The 15,022-nt window shown below is 46.2% G+C and overlaps 1 protein-coding gene and 1 long non-coding RNA gene across 12 annotated transcripts in view; one reads left to right on the forward strand and one right to left on the reverse strand.

The window, feature by feature from the left end:
• The first annotated feature begins 1,689 nt into the window (after positions 1 to 1,689).
• LOC115518318 lies at positions 1,690 to 11,208 on the forward strand. Its single transcript, XR_003970235.1, has 3 exons — positions 1,690 to 2,252; positions 4,518 to 4,675; positions 11,151 to 11,208. It is a non-coding gene; the product is annotated as an uncharacterized LOC115518318 (long non-coding RNA).
• Positions 5,634 to 15,022, reverse strand: part of DUSP16 (dual specificity phosphatase 16) — a 90,133-nt gene continuing 80,744 nt past the window's right edge. For all 11 annotated transcript variants that reach the window (XM_030321752.2, XM_030321749.2, XM_030321744.2 and 8 more), the window contains 2 exons: positions 11,194 to 11,317; positions 5,634 to 9,381 (listed from right to left, as the gene is read on the reverse strand). In XM_030321752.2, the coding sequence (XP_030177612.1) occupies positions 8,205 to 9,381; positions 11,194 to 11,317 (1,301 nt within the window). In that variant the 3' untranslated portion in view covers positions 5,634 to 8,204. The remainder of the gene's footprint in view (positions 9,382 to 11,193; positions 11,318 to 15,022) is intronic.

The raw sequence follows: 15,022 nt of genomic DNA on the forward strand, positions 1-15,022 counted from the left end.
TGTAAGGTTCTTAGAACCCAGAATAAAATGTGGGACATAAAACAACTGGATGACAGAAGATACATGAGCAAACTAAGCTAAGTAAAAAAAATTTTTTTAATTCAGACACAGGAAAAAAATCAACAGCTTCTAGGATTTTTAAGGACCATCCCAAAAATATCAAGATTGTTCATTCCTCTGAGCTGGAAAGACAAGATGGGCCAAGGAAAGAGGTCAAGGTGCATCCAGCTTTTCCAGAGGGCAACCTTCAGATCGCATTTCCGCCTCCATGGGACCCGATGCCCTTCCTTCCCCAGAAGGAAGATGGGGTAGAGATGTCCTGCCTGAGGCAATGAAGGGGTTGGAGGGAGTCGTGGAGGACTTGGAAGCCATGTGCTGGGGAGTGAGGACTTTGTTGGGCCGCACTGGTGGAAGAAGTTTGTGTTTCGAATGCCTTTTGATGGTCAGGTTTACTGGGTCTTAAACCATTTCTAGAACAATTTATTAGAGGGTACAAATCAAGAAAGACATTCCGTTTCTTAGAAACCTATTAATAGCTAAGGTTAACGGGAGGGCAACATTTAATGAATAATGTGTCTTCCCTCTGATGGGCAAATACACATGCACATGTGTATCATGTAGTGATTTCTATCATGTAGTGAATTTCCATATAATTGAGGATCTCGTTCTGAACTACATTCTAATCCATTGATCTTCCAATAGCATTTCATGCTGTTTTTCATTTTTTTCATACTGTGTTAATATAATTTCACAATACATTTTAATACCTGTTATAGCTACTAGACTCGGTGCCCCCTGCGCTCATTACGGTCTTCTATTTGTTAGTTTCAAATTGGCAGAAATTGGTTTTTGCAAAAAAAAAAAGGAGTGCAAGGAATACTTCTGTTCCCTTTGCCGAGACCTACAGGAAGTGGCGTTTGTAAGCCACGCGCATCATGGTCTTTTTCTGCGTTCCTGGCGTGTGCAGAACCCAGCTCTGAACGCAGGGCCGTGCCTGCAGCTTTCAGAGAACGAAGAGCTCTGAAAACAGCTCAGGGGTCAGGTGCTCTTACCATCACCGCGCTTAGTACAATTTACAAATACAAGCGCAGAACAAATAAATAGGAGACACAGACTAAGCCTCCTGAGGATGGAGCTTTCTCACTGCGTTTCAATAGTTCAAGGCATGAACATGGCAGAAAGGCAGACCTAACACGGCAGGAGAAAATTCTCAGCCAGCCAGCTCTCCATCCAACTTGTTTTCTTACGAAGAAGTTAGACAAGAGCACCTGGCTGGCCCATTCGGTGCAGCACGTGACTCTTGATCCCGGGGTCGTGAGCTCAAGCCCCACGTTGGGCGTAGAGTTTACTGGAAAAAAAAAAATGCATAAAAAGACAAAACGATTTGGGTCCTGAGTACATAGGGGCTTATCACTGGGTGGAAGCAAAGAAGAACCACAGGCAAATTCGGTATTTTTTTTTTTAATTTTTTTTTCAACGTTTTTATTTATTTTTGGGACAGAGAGCATGAACGGGGGAGGGGCAGAGAGAGAGGGAGACACAGAATCGGAAACAGGCTCCAGGCTCTGAGCCATCAGCCCAGAGCCTGACGCGGGGCTCGAACTCCCGGACCGTGAGATCGTGACCTGGCTGAAGTCGGACGCTTAACCGACTGCGCCACCCAGGCACCCCGGTATTTTCTAAGAGAATTCCAGTTGATCTTTGTGGAGTGGGGTGTTTTGGCAACGTTGTCAACTTGGCGAAGCTGAACTGTTTTCCAGAATTCCCTTCCCTATTCATTTCTGGTTAGGTAGGGGGTGGCCACAAGAGAAATTTGCACGAATTTGGAAGAGGACGGAAAGCCATAGCCGTGCTTACTCGCTGAAGGTCGCCGGACGCCGTGCCCTGTTGCACCTCGTGCACGTTTTTGCAGACCCGCTGCACCTTTGGTGGGCGCAGCGGCCGGGCTCTCGGCTCCTCCGGCCCCCACAGAACTCTGCCTCCGGTTCTTCCAGATCGGGGGTCAGGTATGAATCTAGCTTCTCCTTCAGGTCACCTGCAGCAGGAGGACGAAGGCTTAGAGAGGCCAGCGCGGGTCCGGCCAGCAAGAGGCAGATGCGGGTTCCCGCGAGTGGCTTGCAGGCTCCAGCTGTCCCGGCGCTCCCAGACTGCACTGCCGCCTTCTTTCCGGACCACCCGCCCAGGGACTTCAGGTGAACAAGCAGCAGCTGAACTGGGGCTCTCTTACCAGCATCTGTGATTCAGTGCTGCAGGTCAGTCCTTTGACAACCCCCTGATTCTCTATCACTGCTAGTGGCTCTTCTCAGATGGATGGACCCCTGACTGGTAATGTGCAATACCAGTCCTTTACCTCCTCGGGATTTGACCTTTTCTGAAGGATTCTGGGAATCTGATCTGCCATTCGAAGAGAGAGTTCTGCTGGCTCTCTGTCCCTCAATGCCCAGTGACCCATCCGGACCCTACAGGATGCTTCGGGGATAAAAAGGCAACCGGTTGTGGTCAGAGAGCCGGGCTGTCCGTTTCCAGCCTTGAATCTTGACACATCACTTAATTTCCCTGAGTCTGTTTCCACCTCCCTACCGTGTGAGCTGGTCTGGGTGGGCTCGCAGGCCCCTGCCTGCTCCAGGATGCCACTTTTGTGACAGCGAGAGGCATCTTCAGCTGCTGTCTCTGAGCAGTGGCCCTTGGTTTTGGTAGTGACTTTAAATTACAAGCTCCCAACAGAGAGCGTCTTTCCTTCTCTTTATTAGAAAGTGTCCAGCGGCTCCCCTCTCTTGAGAATCTGCTTTGCATACCTATCTATGCATCTCTGTCTACGAATGCTGTCAAATAGGCCCCTAGACTGCAGGCTCCTTGCTTGACTCGAAGTAGGAGGCTGGTGGAAGCTGGCCTTCACCCCTTGTATTATGTGCATGGAAGTTTCTAGTAAATGAATTGTGGGCTTGGGGTGCCTGGGTGGCTCAGTCATTAGGCATCCAACTCTTGGTTTCGGCTCGGATCATGATCTCATGGTTTGTGAATGAGAGCCCCCGCATCGGGCTCTGCGCTGACAGAGTCAAGTCTGCTTGGGATTCTTTCTCTCTCTCTGCCCCTCTCCCTACTCAAAGTGAATAAATATTAAAAAATTAATTGTAGGGTTAAGAGCAATAGTGTAGGCTTCATGACAGCCTATATAATTATACAGATGTCATGTCTTTGTTTCCCTTAAAATTCTGTCATTCTTTGGAACATAATTTATATTCTTGGCCCAGAGTATTTGATGAAATGAATTTTGGGGACTCCGTCTCCAGAGATACAGGAGTGCACTCAAGAAATTAGGTGGGTTTTTTATTAAAAAAATATCTTCTAGGTATTTCTTTGCTTCTTTCCACTGACCTAGGAAGCAGGTTCATTACGAGTATTACCAAACATGCTGTTTCCAAGGTTACATAAAGTAATGGCCCTGGGGGACTGACCTGTGCCACCGCTTTTGTGGATTTGTAGAACTCACTTAGCTTTGGCATTTCCCTCAGCAAGTCCCGGGACAAAACCAGGAATCTTCAGAAATGAGAGCCGTGAGCAAACATGTTTTAAGAGTTGAGTGAAATTGTCTTCCCAATTTGTTTATACCTCAGCTAAACCGAGACCTACACCACGCAGTAGGAAATTACTTAAAATGCTGATCCTGAAGACTGAAGGGTAGAGTGAAGTGACAGTTTTCCTTCTCGGGGGACGTTTTAGGTGAACTGTTCTACATCCCGAGAGAAGATGTCATTGCTGTAGGCTGATTTGTAATGAGGAACATTTGATTTTTTGCACACACACAGGGCATGTAGCTTCCATTCAGATGCCCCAACTACAGAGGGGAAGGGTGACCGGATAACTTATCCACAGGCCTCAGACCAAAAAATAAAAAAAATTTGGCAGCCAGACCTAGTTGCTTACTAGGGGACCCAGTATCTCATGTGTCGTGCTGACGTGTGCCCATTGCTCTCAGGAATCTGTTCTGGGTTATCGGTGTCAGTGTGAGACCCGAGGGAACTTGCTAATGACCCATTTTCTTCACCAGTTGAGGCATATTCCTACTGCCACCTTTTATTTTTATTCTACAGCGAGGCAGGATTCATGCCAAAAGCTTTGGTGAACCAAGTACTTTAAATTCAGCCTTTGAAACTGTCCCAGTTCCCTTGAGCAGAGAGAACCCCGACCACAGCCGAACTGACCCTCTCCAAGCCGCCCTGTTTGCCTGTGACTCTGCTCCTGCGAGGTCCCATTCAGCATTTCCTGTGGGACCGCGTTTCCACTTTTACTGTTTTGGCTAGAACCAGTGGAATGAAGCTTGTTTTTACATAAACCCGGTTTGATGCCCCTGCACATAAACAACGTGATTGACTTGTGAACATCTTCCAAGGTAGTGACGTAATTTTCCAGTTGATTTCGCAATACTGTAGGATATAACCAAGTATAATTACGCTGCACAAGGATGAATGGGCCTCACGGACTGCTAGAAATAACTCCCTTCCCTCTTCCATTTATAGATGCGGAAGAGTAATATTCAGAGAAAAGCACCTCGACAAATTTTACTAGACCTAAAACATTTCTGCCTCGCGTCCGAGGACAAAACCAGATGGGATATAAAAGAAAACGCCAGTGAAGGCTTTGAGGGTAAAGAGTTGCTGTCGTCTGGCCCCATAAGGTACACTCTCCCCATCCCATCTAGACCTTCCCGGTTTCCCCTTAGCCCAAGCCCTGGTCTAATTTTTGTCAGACCCAGACTAGTCTCCAGCACTAGCCTGCCCTTGATGGTCTCTCAAGGGGCCCCTGGTCAGTGCGTGTACGTACACCTTCTCATCCAAAGCCTGTCACTCGAACACCTGCTGCCTCAAGCCACCGTCCGTCTCTGGAGGCAGATTTATTCTACACCCCCTTTTCTCTCCGGTGCCCAACCCTGGTTCTTTGCAAGGTCCTGGCCAAGTCTCTGCCCACCCGGTACAATCCTTCTCGCTTGTAAATTTTCTTAAATTTAGCTTCAGCTCAGAAGCCTGTCACAACCAACTTAAATGACATCACCTGTAATTCTATTATTCCAAGATAATATGCTTTATTATGAAGCATATTGATTTATAAATGTAAATGCTTTATTCCCTTGATGCATAATTATTGACACACTGATGGGACTAAGCTGCTAGTCTCACATATTGTCACGTGCAGTGTCATTTATAAGCAGAGGGGTCGTTGAGATGTACGTGGCAAGGATGCAGAACAGACCTTTAATAACTTCCTCAGTTTTCCCCACAAGAATTCTAAAACCACGTATACATCCCATTAGAATGTACCACAAATGTGTATCTGGTCTTCTTCCTCCCCTGTACCTATTCTTGATACAGTCAGCAAATATTCGCCGGGTGCCTGGGGTTCTGCACTGTCGTGGGCATGTGGTGTGCATGTTAGAGAACACGGGCCAGCAATGCGCCCTTAGCCAAGCGTCCCGTGTGAATGATGGCGCACGTACTACATCCGACGCCCCACCACATTGTCTTCAGCCAAGTCCTCTCCGACGTGAGAGCAGGACAGGTTCTGCCACGCCCTCCTTTTGCAACTTGGATGTTGCTCTTCCCACCGAGTATAGTTGCAAGGAAACAGTCCTTCTCTTATTTATGTATAAACAGGTACCAGTTTTGATTTTATTTCATATTAACATACATGAACATCAAAATGAGAAATGCACAATTTAACCATTCGGCGGCATCTTACTCGAAGAACACTATATTCATATTAAACATTTATACAGTCTTTCCACCTAACTTGACAAATGTTCTAAGCCATTGTCCAGCATTTCTCACACAGAAGTCTAGTTTTGCTCTTTAGAAATCACCATTCAGTATCACCCCGGTAGCCTCTGGGGCTTCCCCAAGATCACGGACTCGAGAGAGCCAGCCACCCCCGCCCCCAAGCAGCTCCAGGGCTTGCCCCTGAGGCATGGCAGTCTGGATCCCAAGAACTGATTATTTGACATTCGCAATCAAGGACTAAAGGTTTTAGTGTCTGACTACATCATCAGTCATAGGAAGGAAGGGGACCGTGGCCAAGAGAAATCCCAAATGACGGAAGGCAAATTTCTGCCCAGAGAGGTGTTAAAACCAAGCCCCCCCCCCCCCCAACCCTCCCGGGACATATGTAAGATTGGAGCTGTTCCTTTCATTTCTCAGAAACGTTCCACGGTTGTGACCAGACCCTGGAAGAAGGGTGTGTGTATACGTAACACATCAAAAATTACTCTGTGAAACCTGGAGAATGTCTGGTTACATCCCAAATTTAAATGTATGTGGAAAAACTCCGATCATTGAACAGAACTTTTTCAATATAATGACAGTGACTTCCCTGTGCGGTGTCCTCTCTTCCTGCCTTCTTTCTACACCCAGATCACAGCGCGTTATTTGCGCACAACCAGTTAGGTTACACGAAGCTCAGCATCATCATGAACAAGTCAGCTTTGAGTCACGCCATTCATTCTGTGCTGGTTTCAGCAGTCATCACAGGAAACACAAAGTCACATCCCAGTCAAAGGACTATCCATTTCTCGAACACCGAAAAACCTGAGATATGAGTCAGCAACTAGCTACACTTACAGTAAAGAACGACAACCCCCCCCCCCCACACACACACACAAAAGCTGCTGACGTGAATTAAGGCTTCAAAAGAGGGCCATACTATAGTTGACAAGACTCAAGCCAGGGAGTTTAAAAGCAGGTATGTACTAACACTTGTATCCTTGTTCCAATCACCTATTTTCAGCTGCCAGGATTGATTCCATACAGTGATTGTAGGTCAAAGGCTGAGAGACCACCTTGGTCCTGCTCCATTTTGATGTGTCCCTTCTACTGAAAGAATACTGGGGATAGTTTCTGAGAATAGCTTGGCTGTAGCTTTCCACTCTGCTCACAACGAATCAAATCCAACCACCTTCCCCTCACTTTCCTATACTGTGTTATTCTGAACACTCCTTACGTCACCAGCCTCTCAGCCCTATTAGTAAATCGGAAAGGGAATCACAGAACTACCACCCTCGTCACGTGCTGAGGAGAAAACCATCGAGAAAAAATTGAGTTTCCTGCTTCTCCTCAGCAACGTTAGTTCTTTAATCTTTCCATAGTTTCTCCCTCTTGATAGTTTCCTATAACATTCTACCTGTTAGATTTTTACAAAACCTATATGTGCGGTGAGACCGAAATGGAAAAAACTGTACTCCGGCTGAGAACTCGAAGGTTCTGCTGCTCTGCTACCGACCCAAGTACATCCCCATCTGGCTGAAACCAAGGTAACAACACCGTTCTGAACAATTCTCGGATTTACAGGGAGGGAGGTAGACTTGTTTAGCCTCCCGACCTTAGCTTCAGTCATTATGCTGCCAGATCCCTGGCCGTTAAGTGGAATCCTAGATGGTTTCCCTTCTCTTCATAAAGCTGAGAAGAAGAAAACAAGGTACCACCTCCATCCAGGCCCTACTGGAAATTTGTGCAGAGATAGTCTGAACCGGTCTGCAAAATGTGCCTAGCTACCTACCTACCCACAAGGCCTAGGACACAGGCTACCAGACTTGGTAGTGGTGAGAGCCCCGACTTGCAGTCTGAGGTACTGGGTGTGCTCCGAAGGAGACCACGGCAAGGCCCCTAACGGTCTGTCCGGCAGAGTGATGCACGCATCGGCTGCCGGGTGAGCGTGGACGCATGAATCCGCTTTGGATGCGATCGTTTCTCTTGCATTTACCATGAGGTTCTGTCCCTAATGGGGTCTACCCGCCCGACCCATGAGCTGGCTCAGTCTCAGCGCTAAGGTGCACTACGGAAGGGACAGGACAGAGACTAGTGCTCGAGATCTCCTGTGGCACGACACGAAAATTAAATGGTAGAGGATTCTGTCCTCGAACACCAAATACAACCGGATTTAGGAAGAACGAGAGGATGTGCAATTCGCTGCAAAGTTTCTCATCTGTCTAGGAGGAAATCTAGCATTTGCCCTTCCACTTTCGTTGAGAGACGTGTCAGCTGATCTCTCAAGTGCAGGTGTGGAGAGACACCTGTGTTGATCCATCTTTTGCTTTTACACCATAGCTCCGTTTTCCCAAAATATATATGTATGTACATATATATACTTCAGATTTACAGGGAATATTTTTTTGTGAACAAGACAAACATTGTCAACAGAAGTCACGAGTGTCTGTCTCCTCAGGAGACCTCGATGATCTCCATGCTGCCTGAAAAGCTAGACTGGCTGCCCACCTTCCCCAGCTCTTCCCGCGACCTGTTCTCGGACATGATGCTCTCGCCAAACTCCATCTGGCAGCTTCTGCGTTTAAACTGCTTTTCAAAGGGGCTCTCTTCGTGCCAGCTCCGCCGCGAGTCGGGCCTGTCGCCTGGCTTGTGCCGCCTGCGCACGGAGTACGCTTGGTCGCTGCCGGTGGGCAGCTGGCTGCAGCTGTAGGCCGAGTAGCCAGCGCTGCCCCCGTACATGGCGGAGGCAGAGTAGAAGCGCGAGGGCTCTGTGGCAAAATACCAGCTGTTGGCCAGGGAAGGGGCGGAGGTCTGGGGAGCCAAGATATCTGAGTGCCAGCCCTTGAGGCCCAGCCCGGCGGCAGACTTGGCGAGGTGCTGCTGGCTGGCGGACAGGCCCAAGAGGAAGCTGGTGTGGCAGTTGTCCTCCACGCTCCCGCTTCGGTGCAGCGGGGAGAAGAGGGACCGCTGGGCGGTGCCACCGCCCGTCGCTCGCACCGAATGCAGCCGCTTGCCCTGGCTCTCTGCGGGCCTGGCGGGCTGAGGCTTCTTGGGGAGGTTGGCTTCCTCCTTGTCGGGGCTGGTTTCTGGAGTCTGCTCCGACACCTCCTCGACCGGAGAGAACTGGCAGAGCTTGTTGGTCCCATCCAGAGCCGCGGAGGGTTTGTAGTATTCCAGAGCGTCCTCTGACGAGGGGAAACCGTGCAAGGATGCGGCCACGCTGGCCGAGTACGAGACGGACTTGATGTCCAGAGAGAAGGAGCGCTTGAGCTTCCTGCTGTCCTCCAGCTTGCCGGACGGCAGGTGCAGTCCGCTCAGCGCCTGGACCAGCGGGCCGTCCTCCGGCAGCGGCGGCTGCGAGCCGGGCGCGCCGGCAGGGTGCGCGGGCCTTTGCCCTGCCGCCTCTGAGGTAGCGGAGTTGGCACAGGGTGGACCGAGGCACATCTCGCTCTTCTGTCCGCCCTCGGAGACCGCGGGCACAGGATCATTTGGCTTCTCCAGGTGCAGCAGCTTGAGTTTGCTCTTTGGCCCTGATGTGCCAGTCTGGTTCTTAATCTTCTTCTCGTAGTCCAGGAGTTGGCCCAGAAAATTGAAGTTTGGAGATATGGTAGGTCTTTTTTCTTTCACAAATCTACGAAGAGAGGAAAGAAACAAAAACCTCAAATTTTACAACTACACTTTATCTTAAGAACAGTGTTAAATCAGAGTACTAAGTGAATAAATAAGAGAGGAAAATATTAGAGCCTCCCAAATACCTATGGAAGATGACTGGCTTAAAATTAAAAGTTCAAGGTGGAGAATAAAAGGGCCTTTGCACTGGGAGAGCTTTATACCACGTCCTTGGAGCATGCTAGAAAGAGAGGGCCCAGAAGCTCTAGTTTTAGCCAGCTTGTTTCCAAGGACCCAAGGTTTCCAATGCAACAGGTAAGAGAGGATTCCGTCCTCCCCACCAACTCAGGCTGGTGCTGCCCTCAGAAGTACGGTGTGACAGCCACTCTCCTGCTTCAGTTTCCCAATATCAGGCCTTCTCAAAGTCCTCATAGTCACTTCCTCAGGACATTTCATATGTTTAATTAAGGACCAGAAAAGCAAGTATCAGATGGCCACAGCCTCAAAGCACACACCTGAGCTCCTTCTCTTTGTATCCAGCACGACAGCCAGCACGACAATCATCAGCCGTCAGCTGGCCTCTGTGTGCTAAGCACTAGGCCAATGCATTAAACAGAGTATTATATTCGGTTCCCCAAACTCACACAGCTGAAATTCAAAACCAGGTCTCATGTCTGCATCCATTTTTGTAACCACTGTGTTAAAAAAGAATCTTCAAGGGGTAAAAACTAGTAATAAATAGCTTTTCTATTTAATTGTGGAAACACAGACTCCTAGAGATAGTGGAAAAATCCTTCGATGGTTTCTAACCTTCATGGACACACCTCAGAAGATGCAGGAGTGAAACTACATTGAAAATTTGTATTTGAATATGGAGAAAAATCAAACTCCTTGGAGATCAAGTAAACCTAAAGCAAATTAACAAAGCCAGAGACAACTGGCTCAACTGTAACAAGTACAAATGCAGGGTCCTCATAGTAAGACTTCGAAACATGACATAAGAGTGCTTTTGCTTCTGGTTTCTACACAGTACCAGAAGACTTTTAGGGAGAAAAGCCTGAATTGAGGACAAGGGAATTAATGCAGACAAAGGGAGGGTCCTTCTCCTCCAGTCTCATTCCTCAAATGAGAAGCTCTTCAGGTAGCTCATTTCTTCTTTCCAAATTTTCCAATTTGAGAAAAAGTCCAGTTGTCACAATAGGCCTGCTTCCCACATCTATATTTATGGCCATTTATCGCATGAAAACCAATCCCCGCTATCCACGCAGGGGATCCAGATTCACCCACCAAACTCCGGTCCTCACGCCCATGTCACTTGCCTGCCTTCCATCTGACCAAGGGTGGGGGGAGCAACCCAGTCCAAATGCAGAATCTGGGCTACTCTAGAATGAATGGAGGAAATTCCACTCAGTGAATGGATTTTGACAATAACTTGGTCTTGTACGTAGGGTTTTTCCTCACAGTGATAAAAGCACAAAGTTTGAAGCAGAAGTAGGAGTTCTATAACAGGTATCCTGCTGGAGCTTTTTTCTCCTATGTACTTCCCCAATTAGGAAAAGATACAAACTCACTTAACAGGGTAGAGATCTGTTTAGATTTGTTTTTCCTTAAAATTAAAAAGTAGCTGCAGATGAATCTGACACATGTTCAGGTGGAACTCATGCTGACTTATATTCTTCTCTAATCTTTGAAAAACCATTTAAAAATTCAGTCACCTGTAAAGAATGTAACTAAAATAGTCCTGTTTTGCTGTAATTTGGCTACCCACCCTCCTCTCTCTTCATGTCTCAGGTCCAGTGAAAACCCAATCCACAAGGCATATCCCTGTCCTCACCTGTAAGCTTCGTCTAAGGACATGTTCATCCTCTTCATGATGTAGGCGATGGCGATGGTGGCTGAGCGAGAGACGCCAGCTAAGCAGTGTACCAGGACACATCCGTTGCAGGCTTTTGCTTTCTCTGCAGGAGTCAAATTCGAGAAGGGTCACCGTGAACAACTTTGTTCAACAGTGAGATCTTGTTGCCATTTGCTTACTTGCATCTGATAACTCAAAGTAAATCTCCTGTATTCATAATATTCTTCCTTTCAATAGTTTTTAAGGAGGTAAGGGAAGATAATTTCCCCCACCATTTACATACAGGACAATGGGGGTTGGTCCCAATATGTTAATAAGCAATGAGTCCCCTACTCAAGATCGCCTCTTACTTGGTACATTTCCCAATGTGTTTTTTACATTATTGTTTTTAATTTTAATAATTTTCCCTGAGTATAAATCCTACATTGTGATCACATGATTCCATTTGTTTAGAGAATTTCATAATTACAGAGAAGTATAAAAATAACACCCCAAATCTTAAGATTTAGCTAATATTTTGTTTACCCATATTGTCTGACACTCCCAACTTTTTTCTAGTTATGTAAGAGACACTAATTTTTTTTTTCCAGTTTTGAGATATAATTTTCAGTTTTGAGATATAACTGACATATAACATTGTATTTTAGGTGTACGGTATAATGATTTGCTACGTATAAGAGGTATTACATTTTTAAAAATATTTTCTCATTTCAAACATATGTGACATACCTCACTAACTTAAAAAGCAGGAGGGAGAAAGACTTCATCACGATAGCGCATCAGAAAGCAAAAAGATACCAGGTCAAGCTACTTTTAAAATGCTGACTCATAGAATCTTTCTTCCTATTGTTTCCTATTTTTGTTTAGGAGAATTTTCCGTAGGTCATAAAGTGGCTCAACATAATTCATTTGCTGAGTTTAAGAAGAAAACTGTGTATATACTAGGAATCAGGTTTAGCAGGTCACTTTAATGAGGACCAAGGGAACTTGTACCTTTCCTGGATATGGAGATGTTACTGATTGCATCATGTATATTCTGTACAACAGGGTAGGACTTTTGGACACTTTGTGAGAACCAAGAACATTCAAGCAAACAGTGCTGCCACCTCACTGTTGTGGGGCTTTAAAAGGCTACTTGTAGGAGTGGGCAAAGTTATCCCACACAGCCTGGAAGCTACTCATATTTTAGCCAATATTATGACTGCCTCGATTCTAAACAACTACACACGTGCTCACCATGAACTGCTGCCATGGAGCTAAATTCTTCCCTTTTCCTTCTTGTTTTAGCTGACGGCACCAAAAGTTTACCAAACCTTATGTTAAAGTTCTTATAATTAACATATCCAGGGAATCTGCTCTGGCTCTGGCAACTGAATAGTAATACAAGGCCATTCCAATCTCACCACCTCTGTTACAAATATTACAAATTCCAGGGTATGTGATTTGTTATTATGTACAAAACACATAGGGCTTTTGGATAGTATATGAAAAATCAAACAGCCTTCCTTAGATAAAGAAATCAAACACAGCGGAATAGTAACAAATGAACACGAATACTTCTTGAAATTAAGAAATATGTATATACAACATAATACTACATAAACCCATGTACATAAAGTCCATTACCTTCCTGGGCCTACAGAATACTCTTCCTTATCTCAACTATACAGGACTTAGCCTGTACTGATCTTAGTATTTCCCCTTTTGCCTTGGCTGCTAAGAAGCTCAGAGCTAAGATTTTCACACAATTTCAATAGGTAACTGTAATTCAGATTATACTTCTTCTACCCCCATATTACTTGATTCTTGCCCTTTTTTCCATTTTAATGTGTATGTGTGTCAATGCATCTTTTGATCCCAGTCTCAGACTGTAAGCTGCCTTAAATTCTTATTGGAAGTAGGCTCAGTTTCAATTTTTTTAAAATGTTGACAATATTCTCTCAATTATTTAAAATAATTATCTCAAAACAAGTCTGTAAGGATCTATAAGGATCTTGCTCCTAACTACCTCAAAGGGTTTAACATTGGGCACATATTATGCAGTAAACACAGTAAATGGGATATGCACCCACATCTTCCTTTAAAAACAATGTTTATTGACTTGGATGAATGTTGCAGAGAAGTAGGGAGGCATGAAGTTCCTTCATCCTTCAAACACAGCAGTACCAAGGCCAGAAGACTTGGAATTCCAGGAATCTGGGCTACAGAGTGACAGAAACATCTCCAGGGGCCCACAGGGACAGTTTGGCGGGACAGGGATGCATGATTGCAAATTGGGAGAGATAAAACAGACAGCATAGGCACTGACTGAAGGAGGATCTCCTTCAGTGGAGAGACAAAAGAAAGAAAAAGAGAGGCTGTGGAAGCATGGTATTGTATTTGGACAAGAGAAAAGCCTCTCTGGACCATGGACCAGGGAATGGAAAAAAGCAGTTAGTCTCTAACTTGCAAACAGCCTCAGGAGTGACAATCCAGGGTTGTGCAACTTTCTCTGGACCAGGACCGGAGCCGGCTGCCAGTCTGTGCACCTGGCCCTGGCAGGGAGGGGGAGCTGGCCCCAGGCTCGGTAGTGAGCTCAGAAGTGATTTGGGAGAAAGCTGTCCCCCTCCCTCAAGTGCTGTGGCAGAGGGTATATTGGCGTTCCAAGGACAAAAGACCCTGCAGGCACCTGCCAGCAGGCGGTCCTCTATCAGTTGGTTGGGCAGAGTGACACTACCCTGGAACCAGGGTGCTCAGGGCAGGATCCTTTAAAACAACGGGGTGTGAATCCCAGCCGAGTGCCTGGGAGGCATGGGAGACTGCAGCAGGACAAACCAGCCCACTCTCACCCACACGGCACTGTGAGGACAGCCTGAACATTGTGGTTTAGAACACCCGGTCCAGGGAGGAGAGACTGGGGTGTCGCCATTTTTCTCCCCATCACCAAAAAGGTGGGGCTTCAGAGAGGACAGTGGGCCCCCAGTGGAGGTGGGACCCGCCTACACCAAACCACACCCTCTGCACCCGGTAACTGTGTATCTGCCAGAACAAAACTGACACTGACCAAACCAGATGGCCCCTCCTCCAGACCAGCACAGCCCCCATTCCAAGGCATCATCCAATAAGTCTGATGATTTTGCATTTCTGATTTGATTCTTGGTCAAGTCTTATTTTATACACACACACACACACACACACACACACACACACACACACTTTTCTTCTTTCTTCCCTTCTCTATTCTGGTTGTTGGTTTGCTTAAACAGACATTTTTAATGTATTATTTTTACACCTCTTCTGTATCTCCTTCTTTATTTTCCTCTCTTTCTCTCAGGATTAAGCCATATAGTTTCTCTTAATCTCTGCTTGGTCATTTTTCCCCCCACCCCTGTCATTTCTCTCTTTGTATGAGATAAGGCTTCTTCCACTCTACTCCTTTTTAAATTTTTTCCAAGGTCACTTCAATGAACAAATCAAAGCACACCTGGTGGAGGGTCCAAACCACCACGAGTAGGGAGATAAAGCAACCAGAGTCACAACAACAGAGTACACAACACACTCCAAAAACACCTCCTGAAGGGACAGGCCCTGGACAATGTATGACCCCTTTTTAATATAGTAGTGTTCGCAGGTGCAGGACACATAACAAGCTATTAAAGCACGTAAAAGACAAAAAAGTAGCCAAAATGATGAAAGGGAAGAATTCTCCCCAAAAGAAATTCCAGGAAGGAATGACAGCCAGAGAATTGGGTCAAAATAGCTATAAACAATATATCTGAGCAAGAATTTAAAATAATAGTCGTAAGACTAATAGCTGGGCTTGAAAAAA

The sequence above is a fragment of the Lynx canadensis genome, chromosome B4 (assembly GCF_007474595.2).
Source record: "Lynx canadensis isolate LIC74 chromosome B4, mLynCan4.pri.v2, whole genome shotgun sequence".
Classification (NCBI taxonomy): domain Eukaryota; kingdom Metazoa; phylum Chordata; class Mammalia; order Carnivora; family Felidae; genus Lynx; species Lynx canadensis.